At 42.5% G+C, this 16867-nt stretch overlaps 1 protein-coding gene and 1 long non-coding RNA gene across 8 annotated transcripts in view; one reads left to right on the top strand and one right to left on the bottom strand.

The window, feature by feature from the left end:
- Positions 1 to 16325, bottom strand: part of LOC310897355 — a 32428-nt gene extending 16103 nt beyond the window's left edge. For 5 of the 7 annotated variants that reach the window (XR_014582243.1, XR_014582244.1, XR_014582245.1 and 2 more), the window contains exons 1-3: positions 15893 to 16325; positions 4816 to 11089; positions 9 to 160 (exon numbers count right to left, since the gene is read on the bottom strand). This is a non-coding gene — a long non-coding RNA (uncharacterized lncRNA). The remainder of the gene's footprint in view (positions 1 to 8; positions 161 to 4815; positions 11090 to 15892) is intronic. The other 2 variants (XR_014582247.1, XR_014582248.1) reach the window with 2 other exon arrangements.
- Positions 16326 to 16521: 196 nt separating this feature from the next.
- REV3L (REV3 like, DNA directed polymerase zeta catalytic subunit) overlaps positions 16522 to 16867 on the top strand; it is a 122026-nt gene continuing 121680 nt past the window's right edge. Inside the window, exon 1 of the mRNA XM_083831555.1 lies at positions 16522 to 16791. Coding sequence (XP_083687681.1) covers positions 16653 to 16791 — 139 coding nt within the window. The 5' untranslated portion in view covers positions 16522 to 16652. The remainder of the gene's footprint in view (positions 16792 to 16867) is intronic.

Below are 16867 nucleotides of genomic sequence, written 5' to 3'. Positions count from 1 at the left end.
TGACTCACTGACACTGTGAATTTTTCTTGGCCTGTGAAAGTCTGATGATCTCTGTCTTTTGGTCGTCTTCCACATGCTCTCACTGCTGTCTAAGCTTTCCCATGTGTCAAAGGATCCAAATGCTTCTCTTCCACTGTCTTCCAATCTGACTGAGCTACCCCTGTAGTTAAAAGGCACAGGTACATGAACAATGTGCATTTTCAGTAACAAATTCTGCAGCTCACTGAAAGCCAGAAATTAATACTTTTAAGTAACAGAGGAGATTGCTTTGTTGTCTACCAATTTTGTTAATTTTCACATGTAACCATATTTAAAGAAATTGAAAATATACAATGAATTATCTAAGCCTGTTATATAACCTCTAATTTTTTTTGAAGGAACAGGCAAAGAAAGCAAGCAGTACATAGCTGCAGCTGGCTGTGCTCATGTAATCCAAACATCTAATAGCTCAGTGTTCCTAACAATAAATAAGTGACATTAATCTACTCTGTATCAACGAATGTATTTGAACTCCTTAGGCAAGTTTTGGGATTAAGCTGATGAGGCATGTGGTACCTAAAACAAAACAGACAAATAAAAGATGAACATTTTCTGAACTGTGCTACCCATAAAGGATAGGATAAGACAGGACAGGACAAGATAGGACAAAATACGGTAGAGGGAAGGAGTGACTGGCCTACAGCATTCTGGACTTTATTCTTTAAACAAGCAGAGTAACTTCCCTCAAAGAACACACTGTGAACTGTACAGTCTGTGACAAGGCACCAGGCCCGGTGAGATAGCCAAATGAGCTGAGCATGCCCACTTAGAGTCCCCTAACGTCAGCAGCCACATTAGCTTAATACCCAAAAGAGTGGTAAGAATTTATTCATCCAGCTGTGAGAAACTGCAGTAAATCCATCTGTGCCATTTTTCCCCTATATTCTCCAAAGTTACATAAAACCAACCCTTACTATGTGGTAAATATAATCCTCTCAAAAAAAAAAAAATCCGAATCTGAAATAACGTGTTAATTTACAAGATGATTAATAGTTTTGCTGACTGGTAAAAATCCGGTTAGAGCAGCTAGGGTATGATGGCTTTATAGGAGCAGGATGAAGTTTATTTGATTCTCTGCAACTGCGTGTCCTCAATTGAACCTACCAATCCTTCGCTTTGCAAGGATTGTAACTCATGCTGCAGTTGGATCAGCCTCCATTTCTATTTTTAGTGCAGATCTTGCTCCTTATTTAGTCCTGATTGCATAGCCAGAATTGCATTCTCAGCAGCTCAGTGAAAAGCCTGCCTGTTCCATTTTATAACTTTTCCAGACAAAAAGATGGGAAGCCCGTAGCTTTCCAAACAGTCTTATTTTAGGAGCTTGCAATACGATACAGTCCAAAACCCAAGGGCCGCATGAATCCCTGCTGAAATACTACTGACTTTCCTGGATTTTTACACAGAATGAATTTGGCTGCTTGTAAGTTAACCAGGATGATTATTTAAAACAAAACAACAACAAAAAACCCAGCAACCTTCTTCACCCTAAATGCTTATAGGATATTTATTGAAACCCTAATATACATCTGGATCAAATTCTCTAGACAACATTTTATCCTCTTTAGATTCATAGTTTATAAATCTAATTCATGGAGGCAACTACTAGCCAAAAAAAGAAATAAAGAAGGAAAAATGGAAAACGTTGGTTTTGAAGAATCTCTGAGCAGGGATGGCCACACAGAAGCAATTTTCTGCCCCTCTATTAAAAACATAAGGACGTGCTTGAACAAAATTTTCCCACTATAGCAAGGACACGTAGGGCTGCTTTAGTTCTCTGTCTGCATCAGCTACAGTGCTCCACCTTCGCTTACAGCGTTTGCTTCCGCAACGTCTCCTTAGTGAGAGATACTTGGTAAGTTTTACTTCTAAGTGTTGCGCATAAGTGTAGGGCAAAAACCCAGGATTAAGATGATCAAGGCCGTTGTTATGCTGTAAACACAAAAACTACACTGCTAATACATGTAAAATACACCTCTGTCTACACGTACTGACACATGTTGTCAGTGGATCTGATTTCCATGCGTGAAGACACTTTGCATCTTACTATACATCTGAATTATGCATACCTGCAAAGAGTGTTTTATTCTTAACCCAAGGTAGAATCATATCCTCATGTGCAAAGATCTCTTCCTAGACGTCATCCTAAACCCTTGCCCTCCCAACCTGTAACAAATTGCTAAGGAATTGTTATGCTAGTCAGGCAGCAATCGCTGAATTCAGCCATCTTTATCGTACGTGTAATGATATCCAACGCTCCTCTTGCAGTGGGGGAGATTGACTGCAGATGGAAATTTCCCTCAACTGCCCCCGTTTTCAGGCTGTTGCCTGGTCCTTTTATGCTACGCTGAGAAGACAAAGGCAGATTCGAAAGAAAATTAACTGGAGGAGTAAAGGAATTAAAATCAGCGAAGGAAAAGATGGACTAATATATTCTTATTGTACATTCAGTAATTTAATTAGCCCCCAGTCAGACAGTGGACAAATCACACAGCCAATACAAAGCAGAAGGGCCATAAAACTACGCATTCAGCAGATCTGCATTTGCATGTTTTGTGTTCCCCAAATACCCGATTCATTCCGTGAAAATGGAAGGTATTCCAAATACACGAAGTCAGGCTCTGTATCCTGATTTAAATAACTCAGGGATTGAAAGAGAGAAGTTGAATGCCACGAGAAGTACTCAAGATCATTATCTCTAAGGCAGGAGGCTAGAAACTGAAAGGACTAGAAGTTATCAGCTGAAAATAAAAGACCCAAGTACTTGAAAGATTGTTTATCCTTGCTGACATCAGGAATATTGTACCCTTGTACCCTAAGTGGAGACAATGGAAATTTGGGTATTCAAGATACGCAGTGGCTGTGGTTTTCAACATCACACATAAAGCTGAAACTCTAACATATCATGGGGAAAAAATATTTACAAATACTGGCACTGAGGTGACAGTGCTAAAAACAGGCTAATGGAGTCATGATGCATGGTCCTATAAATCAGGAACAAACATTCTGATGCAAATGTATCTAAGAACAGAGCTTTATTTTCAAAGTGCTGTGAAGGCCACTCAGATTTTTTACAGGTAACACTGAAAGAGGCTGAAAGGACGTGAAGTCCTTCAGAAAATGGTTAAAAATATAACATAGTCAGACTTCCTTTGACTCCTTTTCAAGAGGCTCTTCTGTGCTGAGGCGTGGCAGAGGTCCCCAACAAGCTGATGCTGAGCTGCAAGGGCCCAAGTCACTGTGCAAGTCTCCCTATCCTTAAGAGAATATGCCATGTTCCAGGAAGGTTTGCAGAAATCTTCCACAGGGAAATTCCAAATCTGAGAATAAAACTTGTAGGAAACACCTTAAGGAAAGATTTGCTCTAGCAAGCCCTTGGTTTGGACTTTCTTATGAAATGTCATTGTCTGACACCATAGTATAGCGCAAAAAGATATCAATTTACCTGCAACAACATTCGGGACATAATTTTTCATAATAAGAGTGACTGCTGAATCCATTTGGAAGAAAAGCTTGTCTAAGTGTACGGAGCTTTGTTTGTAATTCAACACCATAAAGAGCGCCCTGACAGATGACGAGAACTTTGTGTCTGATCTAACAACTATTTCTGTATTTTGTTAGCAATGACCAGCTCTGTGTTTTGAGTTAGGAAATGTTAGAAAATTAAAATAAAATTATTCAAGTGCCATTTTAAATCAAAATGAAGTAGGTCACTTTGAAGTCAGCTTTGAAGGCCAGTTTTGTTGTCGATTTTTTTTTTTATTTTTTTATTTTTAAATGAGAGCATGAGTCTGTTCCCTCAGCACCACTTAATCACTGGTAACTTTCATGAAGAGCAAACAAAAGGCCTCTTTTATTTATCCATTATGTTACTAAGAGGTGAGAACAGCTTGATGCAAATGAAAATCATTAAAGCATTCTGCACTACCATTAACTGAGTATCTGTCTATGCAAATACAACACACAGCCCAGTGAAACTGCAGCCTCATGACCTTCTGCATTGAAAAATCTATGCCCTGTGACTCTTAACCCCACAGCTGAAATACTCTGTATGATGTGCCTTAGCAAGCGCTTAGTTTGGATAGGCATGGAAATGGAGTGCAAACCATTACACAGAAACAGATTCCCCTCAAACCATTACACAGTTTCAGGTTCCCCTCACCCTGACTGGGCAAGGGGTAACAGCAGAGGTACCCGATTCGTAACAGCGCTACGGTATGAATAATAAGCAAAAATGTGACGGCCCAGATCGGAACCCGCATGCAGTTACACCCAGAACTCCACTCAGGTACGTAGTCCCATTTAAGACAGCATGAACATATCACAACGCAAAACCGTAAGCGGTCTGTAGGATTAGAGGCCTAATTAGAAATAAAACCTACTGCCCTAATTCTTTATAACTTTGTGCTTCGTGTGGCCGTTTATGCCCACGCAAACCGAGTACAGAACACCACTATTCGCACCAAGTAGCACTCTACCTGAATGACAAAGATGGGTAAATGTATGAAACTGGAGAGTTTAGTCCTCCAAGAGAAGCAGTACCTAGCAACAGGAACTCACAAGAACCCTGCATTCTTCACAGTTTTAACCACAGACACACTTATGACAGCTCGGAAGGCAGGTTACAGAAGGCTATTTACTGCTGCTCAGTCCGCCTCTCTCCTTGGTGAAATTTAGGTCAGTCATCAGGCACAAATTTACATCTGCTGCCTGAGAGCTTTCCTAGAACTAAGTCTTGGCAGAAGTTAGGGATTTCTCCCCCTCCTTTGGGACACATACCTTTGTTGCCTACTCTTACATCATGGCACAGAGGTTAGGACTATGCATTATTCAGCAGCAGCTGGAGAGGAAACCGTAGATGGGATTTCAGGCATTCCACTGCTTGAAGCACTTCAAACCAGCCTCTCCCGTCTGGTAGGAGGGCACCCCCATCAGCAGATGGTTGCATACCAAGTATCTCGTAGCTCCAGCTTGAGATTTTGCCAATCAGGGCTGGGGAATGGAAGACTTTGAGGCCAGAGACAATAAGGATGCTTTAATCTCCTGGGCCTGTTTTATATGTTTTCATTGAACAGTGATTATACAGCTTGCACACATAGCACCGAGTGGAGGGACTAAGGACTCCTAGGCAAGTGCCCTTATTACTCATTTATTTGGATGTTACAAAGAGTAATTAATGCATTTGAAGCACTTTGAAAAGAAAGAAATCAGTGGGACTGAATCTAAGACTTTTAGAAAAAGTCTTGATCCGAGTTTGGCAGATTGGCACCTTTACAAAACCTTATCTGAGACACTGCTGCCCTGCTCGTGCTGTTGAGCAGAGTGGTACCACGGAAGAAGTTTGACCTCCAGACTGTTCATCGCTCACGGTGTCTGGGTGGGCCCGTAACAATCAGTGCCCCCACAGGCTCAGGGGACAGCCTTTGGACACAGGGAGACCCAGCAAGCTCCCTAGTCCGTCGTTAGTTCACAGGATATAACAGGTAAGATACGGTACGGAACGTTACAAGGAACCCAATGAGGAAAGCATGAACTCTGCTCTCACAGGACACTTACTGCCAAGCAACTTGGATTTATTTTTTTTTTAACCTCTGAAGTAACAATGTTCTCATTTTATAGATGATTGAAATAAAGTTAGCTAGAAATGTTTTGGTTTTATTAAGGACATGCTAATAAATTATGCCAACAATACAATATTTACAGAAATGCTGTGACTCTAACATGCTTGTTCATCTCCTTTTCCATCAGGACGTAAGAAGAAAAGCGTACATTTCCAGGTAGTGCACTTTATCCCTCTCAGCAACTACTTCCATGTTTTTTTCCTTATCTGAGCAAAATTTACTTTTAAACAGAACCATTTAATTTTAAAAATGCTAATACTTTCAAAGAGTGATAAAAGATAAAGCTACTCTGAAGGAATTTGCAACGCATGGACGTTGCTGATTTCTTTTGCCTAAAAGAACCAATTTTTGCATTACTCCAGGCAAAAAGCAATTCCGTACCAGCCAGAAAAAGACAGAATTAGAGAGCTGACTGGTAATCTGGTGCTGGAGCAATAGAGAGAAACTCAGGTTGCTGGCAGTGAAATCTTTATCAAAAAACAGATTTTAAAAATTGCAGCTAGAACATGTGATCTTTAAACAGGGTGGGTTTTTTGCCAACAACAACTAAGTCAAGGTGGAGACTTTTTGGTAAGAAATCCAGTTTCCTTTTCTGAACAAGTAGACATTAAAAAAAAAAATCTTTCTGCTGATTTTAAGAGCTTTTTCATTGCAGTACAAAAATATCTTTTTTTTTTTTTAAAATGGGTACCTAAAGATTCACCCAGAATAGCCACCATAACTGCTATCTTCACGCAATGAGGAAGAAAAACAATCAAGAGATGCAAGAAAGGTATCGTCTAATGAAAGACATACCCATTTCTCTCAAAGCGCAAGAGGTCTTGGCACTGACAGTTGTTTCCAATGTCTAAACCTAAGTCCTTATTTCAGAATGATACAGTTTTGCAGACGAGACCAGGACTACATTTGATTTACTGAGTGATTCTCTTCTGTTTCCTTTTAAAGATAAAGAATGTGTTTAAAGCTGAGTGTGAGAATGTGATCACTTCTTGGAAGGCTCCCTTTCCTCTCTGAACAATCTGATACCCTTTCATTTTACAACATAATCATTTCCTATTTTTCCTTAAGTGTTAATACTTTCAATCAACGATTTTTCTTTGAAAAAAAACAACATGGTCCTAATGAGAACAAATCACGTAATCATTAGAGGAAAAATACCAAGCAGGTCAAAAGCCTAAGTTCTGTCCTGAGAAACACAGCTACTCAAAATGCTATCTCCACAAAATAGCTTTTGAAGTAGTATAGGAAAAGGAAGGTGACGGTGCTGTGGGTGGGTAGACTGGAATATGGCACAGTAGGTATTATTTTAAGGATTTTGCTTAGTGCTGTTTAATCTTATTAGCCAAGCCATCAAATTAATGCTTCTGAAGGAAAACAGCTATCACTGCTTTTCTAACTGCAGCAGCTGCAAGACTACTCAAGAAACACAGACCACATTGTAACAGAATCAAGTCTCAGTCACTTAACTGCACAGCTTCCAAAGTGAATGTATCTGATTTCTCTACTTGACTACAAGTCCATAACCAATATCCATAATTATGGTGTCTTTCCTTTCAATATTTCCTAACTTCTAGTACCGTATCTCATTAGAGTAACAGATCTACTCTATAAATTTGTATTCTTCCTAAGTTTGTATCTCGAACAGTATCTATCTCATGCTTTGAGATACAAAACGACCAATGTACTGGTAAGAAAATTTATTTTATTTGCCAGACTCCAAAGTTGTTGAGGTAGGTCTGTCTGCTGAAGGGACCTGCACTTGTGCAGCATCAACCTTCAGCAGATATGACTGTAATCAGTGGACCATAACAATAATTATCTATACATATCTCAAGCACACACAGAAGTATTTATATAGGACATCTGCATGTAGGAAGACCAGGTTCTGGAAGAACTTCCAGTAATATCTTTCCGGGATTACTTGTAGCCACTCTGTTTGCATTGCCTTTTCCCAGATGTGCCATTTACCTAGCAACATCTAATAATACTTACAGTACTATTAACTAGCATAAATACTAGTATTCGCATCTTCAAATGGAAGCGTGCTTTGATTTTGGAAAGAGTTAGGAAGTGCAACTGTGTTAACTGATGGATGTCACACCAAAATAAAATGTCACTAGTTGCTGGCTAAATATCAGATATCTAGTGAATAGTATCTACTAAATAGTTCCATGGTGTTCTGTGGCTTTCTGCATTTTAGGAAGATACATCTGAACGTACGTACACCATTCTTTTCTCCTGCTCCTGATTATATATTACACCATAAAGATCTGCACTGGAGGAAGCAACCCCCTGAAAACACTGAAAAGCCCCACCAGTGTGAGTACAGAAAAAGAGTACTAAGCTCATTACTAAGTGAACATTTTCTAAATCAGGTTTTCAGTAGTTGCCACATATAATTAGGGTTTTTTTTTAGTTTGTTTGTTTTTTAACATCTAGGTAAGAACACTACCTTTGAAATTCTAAACTACACTAAACTCAACTTTAGGCCAAGCAAGTCTGAACATGTTAGCCTTAAAGGACAATAGAACCTTAGGCAATATTTAGCTTACCAGAGAACAAATAACACTCTTCCCAAAAGCCAAAACAAAATACAAGGTCCAAAGGAAATCTTTACATATTACATACTCCAAGTTCAGGAAAGCATTTGGTGCTCTCACGAAACCTCCAAATCCCTCAGAATGTGTTGGATAGATTACAGTGCTGAACGAGAGGCGATTATACAACAAGCAAGGACTGTGTAAAAATTCTGAAGCTTAAAGAAAACAGTGAATATTGCAGGGCTTGAGATAAAACTGTAAAAACTGTCAGCAAATAAAAGACTTCTAGGAAAAAGGACATGCAGCAATGTATGTGTGTGTGTGTGTGCGGTGCCAAAGGAACTGTTATGAGGCCTTGTTTTCTTTGACGTCTTCATTAATCTCTGAGCAGCCAGAATGTGGACAACTTTGAGGACATGGAGATAGCTCAAAGTAATTTACTGTGGCTCAAATGCAGTCAGAAAACAGCAAGATGAAGTTAAGTTAAAGAAAAAGCAAGCTACTGCTACGGAAAAGACTGAGAAAAATATTCTGGAACATATTCTGGAATGTATTCAATAGGATGGAAATAACCCCAAGGCATAATATTTGTAAAGGATCTAAGGATAACAAGCAAGCAGAAACTACAAATAAATTTGTAACAGAATACCAACAAAAAGACTAATTTAGATTTAACTTGCATACTTGGAAGCATTGTATCCTGCAGCAGGAAGATAACACTTTCCCTCTCTATAGCTCTAGGGCAGACCGTAGAACATTTTCTTTATGAACAACTAACTAAGCACTTCAAGCCTCTTAGTGAACCAAACATTAATACCCTCTGGCAATTCATTCTGCCCTACACATGGAGGTCATATGGATGCCTGAAACAAAATAAAAGACTGTATGGACATAAACCATAAATTCTTCATCCACGCTTTTTGTAACCACACCTGGAATTCACCAATGAGTTCTAGGCATTTTACCAAAAAGATCTCAGCAAATTGGATGGAATTCACATAAAAATAACAGAAATTCTTTGGGAGCTGGAAAGACTCAGAAGGAAATGTAACAAAACTCAGCAAGTGTAGCTTAAGGTAGGCAACTAAAGGGTTCAAAATGCTATTTTGCTTAACATTCAGCTTGTTCTGGAAAATTATTTGAAAGAAACAAACACCAAAAAAGAAAATAATTATATGAGGTGATAAAAAGTTATACACATATAATTAACTAGGAGCAGAAAGATTCAGACAATACTGGAAACATAAACTGAGTTCTAAAGTACGGGTAATTGTCCTAATGGAAAAAAAAAGTAGGTATCTGGAACATATGCAGCATAAAGTATGCACCCATATGTTACAGGACCCAATGCTGACAGATATGGGCAAAGCATTTAATTGGTCCCTCCCATCTCTAATTTAATCTTACAGCACTTTAAGTTTACTCTGATGGTGACTCTCCTGTCTCTTCCTGGATAACAGATGGCTGTCATATTGGACTGAGGCTTCTTTTGCTTTGTCTGATGCAAGAATGGGGAATGCCTCCCGTAAGTCAGACTACACGGCAGAAAAAATACAGCATTTAAAATGAAACGGGTTTCACCACTTCCCATCCAGTCCCATTTCTGTGATTCATTCACAAAAACACATTTCACATATTGAAACAACAAAAATTTGAATCACTGTACGTGCATGTATGCGCCTACATAAGCCACAGTAGACTGATAGGACTTTTTGCAGTTACGCTACTTGAAATTTTTCCATTATGAAATCTTTTTTAATTACTCACTATTTGAACTATTTGGGCTAACTCTCTTCACATCAGACACATTCCTCCATGGAGAGTATCAGCTAAATGTTTTGGCTATTTATCGGAACAATAATATGAAAAAATATGTTATGTTTGCTAATTTAAAAACAATTCCTACAACCATTTACCTGAGCTCTATTGCATGGAATAGAAACTTCAGTTTGGAAGGGTTATGTACACACACACACACGTGTACAAATAAATGATATGTATTTTAAGTTAGTCCCATCGAGTCACACATATTTCCTCCCAGAAAGGCGATGGAAGGATCATCTACACCCAGCCTCAACTGGTAGCTCTGTTGTAAAAATAAACCAATGACTTTTACTTTATACAACAGAAGCTACTCAAACGCTCAAATCCTTCCCCATCACTCCACTATTTGCCAGTAACCCTCACTGTCGAGCACACCATTCCCACAAACAGTATTAATGTTCAAATATTAGATGTCATTATACACAATTTTCTCTTTTATGTCCATACCCAACTTTTAGTCATTAGACCTAAGCAGTAGACAGTTTTATTTTTTTAATCACTATGATTCAGCAATACCTCTCATAAAATCAGCTCTAGCACTACTCCTCAATTACCTAAGACTTAATCAGTTCATCTTAATCAAATTTCATTTATGAACTTCTCATCATCATACATACAATCAATAAACCGTACTTGTTACTATACTGTTAGCTGTTCCCTAACAATGTGTGTTTTCTTGTTATGCTAACCTGAACTCATTACAGAACCATGTAAATATTTGTTCTTGACAACAGGTCATTCTCCTAGCACGGGAGGGAACCTCAACCCATCCTGAATACAGAATTCTGTCAGCAAAGAACAGATCAGGAATATTGTCTTATCTCAGGAACCAAAATGAAGTGTTTACTGTCAATTTTCTTGTATGACGTTTGCAACCCTAATGCTGTTAAATCAATAAAGACACTTTTTCAACTAAAAAAAAAAAAGCGGTAAGTTCTGCTTTGTTACATACGTGTAATTCTTTATTCATTTTTACATTTCAGATGATATCATTTTCTTGAATACTTCAGTGTTTTCCTGTACGCATGTTCACTGGTAGGTTTTTCTGATGCAAGGCCAAGGCAAGACCTGAAAATGATGGGGAAAAAAAAATACCTGTTATTCCTGCATAACTTTCCATTAAAACATTAAAAAATTCTCAGCTATTTTAAAGTTCAAAACCTTGCATTTTATAAGCAAGATATTGCGATATTTCTACTATATAAATCCAACCCAGACAATTCTTACATATGCCTGTTCTACAAAATTAAGGTTACCAGCAACTTTCATTTATATGCTAAATAAGAATAACCGAAAGACACTCAATTGGTAGACTACTTACAACTTCCAGTTTTATAGTTCTCTTTTCAACACCATCTACTGTCATTTCCTATTAGCAATTCTTCATGATTCCCACTAAATTTGTCATACGGCACTAGTCTTTGCTAAAACATTACAAAAATACTTGAAGTATCAAAGCAATTGAGACCTAGGTTAGTCTTCCCATCAGGTTTCTAGTGGCAAGACACTGTTGGTGTAAGACCATTAATGAAAAGTGTTACTGCCCTGCTTCTGATAGAACCCAACGGCATCGTACTTCAGAGCCAGTTGCCTACCCGGTATCTTCAACAAGAATTTTATTTTTTTTTTTTAAGAGTTCTCCTGAATTAGGATCTTAAGCACTATTTCCAAAGTACAGTTACCTCCACAAATGAATTCTGCAGCCCAAGTGGCACTTTAAGCCAGCCTGGTATCTTGAGAGTTGCTCAATTCCCTGGTGTTCATATACTGTGTTTCGATTTTTAGCTGGTAACATCCACACAGTACTTGACTTTCCACTGCTATGATGGGCACGCACAACGCTGCCTCAAATTCTGTCCAAAGCAGGCCTAGCTACCTAGAGCATAAGAAGGGTTTGTCAGGACTGTCATATGAAGAATCTTCCTGTGTATCTTGCCTAAGATGCCCAGTCTAATAAGTATTCTTAAAACATTAAAGACAGTCAGAAACTAATCCTTCTTAATATTTTGCATGGGTGCATGAATTTATCCATTAGCCTGCTGTTAAGGCACCCATATGTTTATCTGTTTTCAAACCCCAAATCTGCCTAACTTAGAAGAGAGAGCTTTCCTTGCTCTTTCATCTCCCAGACAAGATCAAGGTTGTACTGGGCTTAGGTACCTAACACTAAGAAAGGACTCCAAAGTGAGAATCCCAAGAGAAGACTAGACCCTTACTCCTTTGGGCAGGGGAATATTTAGGTGATACTTTCTCAGCATTTCTAGACAGCTTTGAGCCTAACATGAGACTATGGATTCTTACACGTGGCAAAGCAAGTCAAAGTTTAGTAGTCCGGCACTACACAGCATAGCACCCAACACGTTAGTCTGAAGATTTAGCCTTTATTCACTTAGCCTGTGGTGCACACAGGGAAATTCAGTTCCTGTGCAATGCAGACGGACTGTCTAGATCGGGATGCTGAGCGTACTAGACACTACTCCAGACCAGTACGCCCAGGTTTTCTCCCTGCAGAAACCGTGTTTCTGTAACCTGAACCGACACTTGAGAAGATACGGCCCTCACCCGGCTCTGGCTCTGAAACACAGTTGGAATAAATCCAGGGCATCCTCAGGCAGAGAGAGCACTCCAAGATTTCAGAGCACAGACCTTCGAAAAACTGAGTATCTTGGAAATCACTAGGAACGCAAACATGGATACGTAAGTCAGTTTTAAGTTAAGATGTCCTGTACAAAATGTTACCTTCTGGGTGACAGTTTAACCTTTTAATGCCAATTTTTTTTAGGATCTTGCTATTATAATTAGATATTTGGAAGAGGTGGCTTTTCCCTGCCCCCTACCATGTTTAGTTGCTAGCTGTCTGCTCACATTTGCATTTATCATTTTTTTGTGAACTGCAGGTATCATTTTGTGAACAGTTTTTCTAAGTAGGCATATAGTATGGACTAAGAGAAATAAGGCTGACATGTCTTTTGTTAAAAAAGAGTAGCTGTCCTGATTTTACGCTACATGGAAATCCTAACTTTTAAGACAGCAATCAGTTACAGTGATAACTAATACTACTAACGCTCCATTTTTTACTGTACAGCTGTTTAACTGCATGATTAGAAGCAGTTGTATATGCGAGCTTGATTATTTTCATGCAAATACGTGGCTGGCTAATGGGGAGAACAGCTGCTGCTTAGCAACTGGAGGAGAGAGAAAGGGGGTGACTTGCTTTAAAACTGACTAAAACCTTACAGAGTCCATACAGAGTTTGAAGACAACAGGGGAAATGGGTGACAGTGCTCTCTAACCACGACGCTTCCTTTTGCGATTTTTGACACCCTAGGACGTTGGCATCTTCAGGTAACAAGGGATCAGCTACGACGAAATGTGTATGTAATAGCCGTATATACGCATGCACGAACAACAAATAAAGCGCGTACTAAAGCCAAACCCTGACACACAAGCTGAAATGTAGGAAAATCCAGAAACAGACTTTGTTTCCATCACCTCCTGTAAGGGTTACTGACAATACCATCAACACTTTTTTGACTTCGGCAACTTAAACGAGCGATCAACTTAAGCTACCACAAGCCAACATTGCTGCAAGCAGCGTTCTCTTTTCCTCCCTGCTGCTCAAACTCAGCCCCTGCGCCGCCTCCTCCACTCTGCAAGCACAGGCACTCACACACCTACATAACGAGGCAGACAAGGGACCTGCTCTAGGTTAAATATAACCCCAACTTTTTAGTTGGATCACTTTTACCTGGCTCAGTTCCCACATCCAATTTATTATGCAGCTATTCCAATACTTGCACTACCATGAAGAGGGAGGCAGGGGACCTCTCGTGACAGTGCTGACTCAAATCTCTTCCGAAAATACATTCTTACCCCGGTGTGACCTTGCAGACAATTCTTTATTCTGCTTTCATATCCTTCTTGCAGTCAAAGTGTGTTCTAAGAAATGAAGAGAAACTGAAAAAGTATAGCTCAGAGGAAGTACCCAATAAATGTCTTCATGACTAAGACTACCACTTGGATCAAGCTACTTACATCAAAAAGGAAAGACCCTTAATTTTTTCTTAAAGTGCCTTGCAACACATTCAGAAATTGAATAAATAGCCCATAGGAACAGGAAGCTGGCTCTTGGTTAGGTATCAACTTTTCTTGTCTCGGTCCCACTGCCTTCCTTTTTGCAACAGTTCCTCCTAACTCAAAACACAGCCCTCTCTGATTTAATAAACAAATTTTTTTGGTAACAAAATAGAAGACTGATTGATGTGCTTCAGTGACTCTTGCTCTGTGCTTCTAAAAAGTTTGTTATTCCAGCTATCTACACTACCCTGTCATGGGCGATTGCCTTCCCTTCAGCCCCTTCAGCCGGGCTAGCAGATGTGAACTTGTGCCTGCATCTCATACACTGCACTCGTTCAGAAGAAGCCAGAATCCTCCAGTAGCTTAAACGCCTTGGATTATATTCCAACCCAGCTGAGGTGCAGCTACACTCATGTTCTGCTGCCTGTAACAACACAATACGGTACTGGATTGGTACCTCCCACTACAGAGGTGGACTGCTGATATTGCAATACCTTACACCTATGCAGGAAGGGGTGCCAAAGCACATCTGCCAGAGTTCAAAGCCATTAAGATCTCACTGAAATATGGAGTGGTTGGAAGATACGATGTTGAGGAAGTCCTACTGTCACGTGAACAGAAAGACAAGAGCATGGAACGAAGTAGTGTCCATACCAAAGTCCAATGGAAAAATCAAGAAAATGTTAATTAAGCAGCAGTACAAAATGTATTAAAATAGCACGGGCTAGAAATTTTGTTTGGTAACATGCTTGGCAACCTCCTAGTGATTTACTAGTCTTCATGCAATTCAAGTGATCATAAAAGAACATTCCTTCATTTCCAAAGGTTTTCCAAATATTAGCCTTGCAAAAGTAAATATCCATCAAAAAATAAAAAATGAAGGTGTAGCTCAGTTATTCTTTAGTTGAAAACAGTTTAGGTTTCGGCCCTATTTCAACTACTCACTTTTATGATACAAGATTTTTTGAAGACTAGGTAGTTTGACGTTGTTTCTGCTTGCATAAAAATGAGTTTACGGGAAACAGTGGTAAGGTAGTGAAAATAAACAGCTTACTAAGAAAGAGTAGCTGAACGCTTACCCTCGGAGCAGGCAGGCAAGCTTCCTGTTCATTACAATGAAAAAACGAAGGGTAGCAACTGCCTGACCTGCCTTTTGTTTAAGCCCAAACCCAAAACACATGTAAGGAAAATGCGAAACACATGTTTTACATGTTGGGCTTCTGTCGGGTTTTATAGATTCGTACACCCGGCTCTTGCCATCCGGTCTCGCACGCACACGTAACAACCTAACTCTAGGTGTAAGCATGCTGAATGTCCATACAGGTGGGTCCCCCGCACCGCCGACTCTTGGTTATTTCCCCCACACCTCACCTCCAAGACAAAGAGGCTACAAGGGGGATGTGACCGGGGGGGTTGTGCCCCTTTTGGAGGGCAGCCTGCCCCAGCCAGCCGCACACCGTGAACCACACCCTCCTGGAGGCCCGGGGGGCGGCGTGAGGAGCCCCTTTCACCCCTCCACCCCCACCAAATTACGGCAGGGCACTAAGGAAGGAGGCCGGGCCGTGAAGGGAAGGTGAGGGCCCGGCCCCGCCCCGGCCCCAACCGCCCCCACCGCCGCTCCGGCCACAGGGGGCGCAGGCCCCGGCGGGCAGGGCCGGGGAACGGCATCGCCCGGCTCCCCCCCTCCCGCCCCCGTTGCGTGTAGTTCTGTTTTATTTTGCTTTATTATTATTTTTTTTTTCCTTTCAGTCTCGCTGCCGGGCTCGCCGGCCCCCGCAGCGTGCCGACACTCACCTTCCCGCAGCGAGGCGGCTCGGCGTCCAAAATGGCGGCCGGGCCCGCCCCGCGCCCCGCCGCGGCGCTGCCTCAGCCCCTCGGCCCCTCCGGCCCCCTCAGCCCTCGGCGCCATCGGCGGCTCGGGGCTCCGCAGCCTCGCCCTCAGCCCGCTCGGCCGAGCGCCGAGCCGCGGGCGGACATTTCCCCTCGCGCGGCCGGGGCGGGGCGGGAGAGGGGCGGGCGGCGCCTTCCTTCCCCCCTCCTTCCCCGCACCGTCCTGCGATGGTTGCGCCCGTGACGCCACCATCATGGCAACGGCAGCCGCAGCGCGGAGCCGCCGGCCAGCCCAGGCCTCCTCACGCGCGGCGGCGGCGGTCTCGGTGGTGCTGCTGCCGCCCCTGAGGCGCCGCCGGCCGGCGGGGCCCTGAACGACCCGGCCGGGGGAGGCGGGGGGGGGGGGGGGGGACGGGGCGAGCGCGCGCACGCGCCCGGAGCGGCGGCGGCGGCGGGGGGGGGGGGGGGGGGGGAGCGAGAGGCGGAGGGAAGCAGGCAGGGAGCGCGCGGCCGTGCGCGCGCGCGCGAGGAGGGAAGGGAGAGAGGAGAGGAGGCGGCGGGCGGGGGGCTGCGCGCGCGCCCTCGCTGGCTGCGGCGCGCGGGGGGGGGGGGGGGTGTCGGAGCCGTTGCGGGCTCGGCGTCGGCTGCGGTCGCGCGCCTTCGGTGGCGGCGGCGGAGGTGGAGGCGGCGGCGGTGTCGGTGCGGGCTCGCGGCGGGCAGCACCATGTTCTCAGTGAGGATCGTGACCGCCGACTACTACATGGGCAGCCCGCTGCCCGGCCTGGACCCCTGCCAGGCCCACTTCCGAGAGGCCCCGGCCGGGCGGGTGCCCGTCGTCAGAGTCTTCGGCGCCACCCCCGCAGGTAAGGGACGGACGGACGGACGGACGGACGGACGGACACCCCCCTCACCCCCCCCCCCCCCCCACCCGCTGCGGCG

The sequence above is a fragment of the Anser anser genome (genome assembly GCF_964211835.1).
Source record: "Anser anser genome assembly, chromosome: 3".
Taxonomy (NCBI): domain Eukaryota; kingdom Metazoa; phylum Chordata; class Aves; order Anseriformes; family Anatidae; genus Anser; species Anser anser.
Note: the sequence above shows the minus strand (reverse complement) of the source record. Positions and strands in the feature narration are given on the sequence as shown.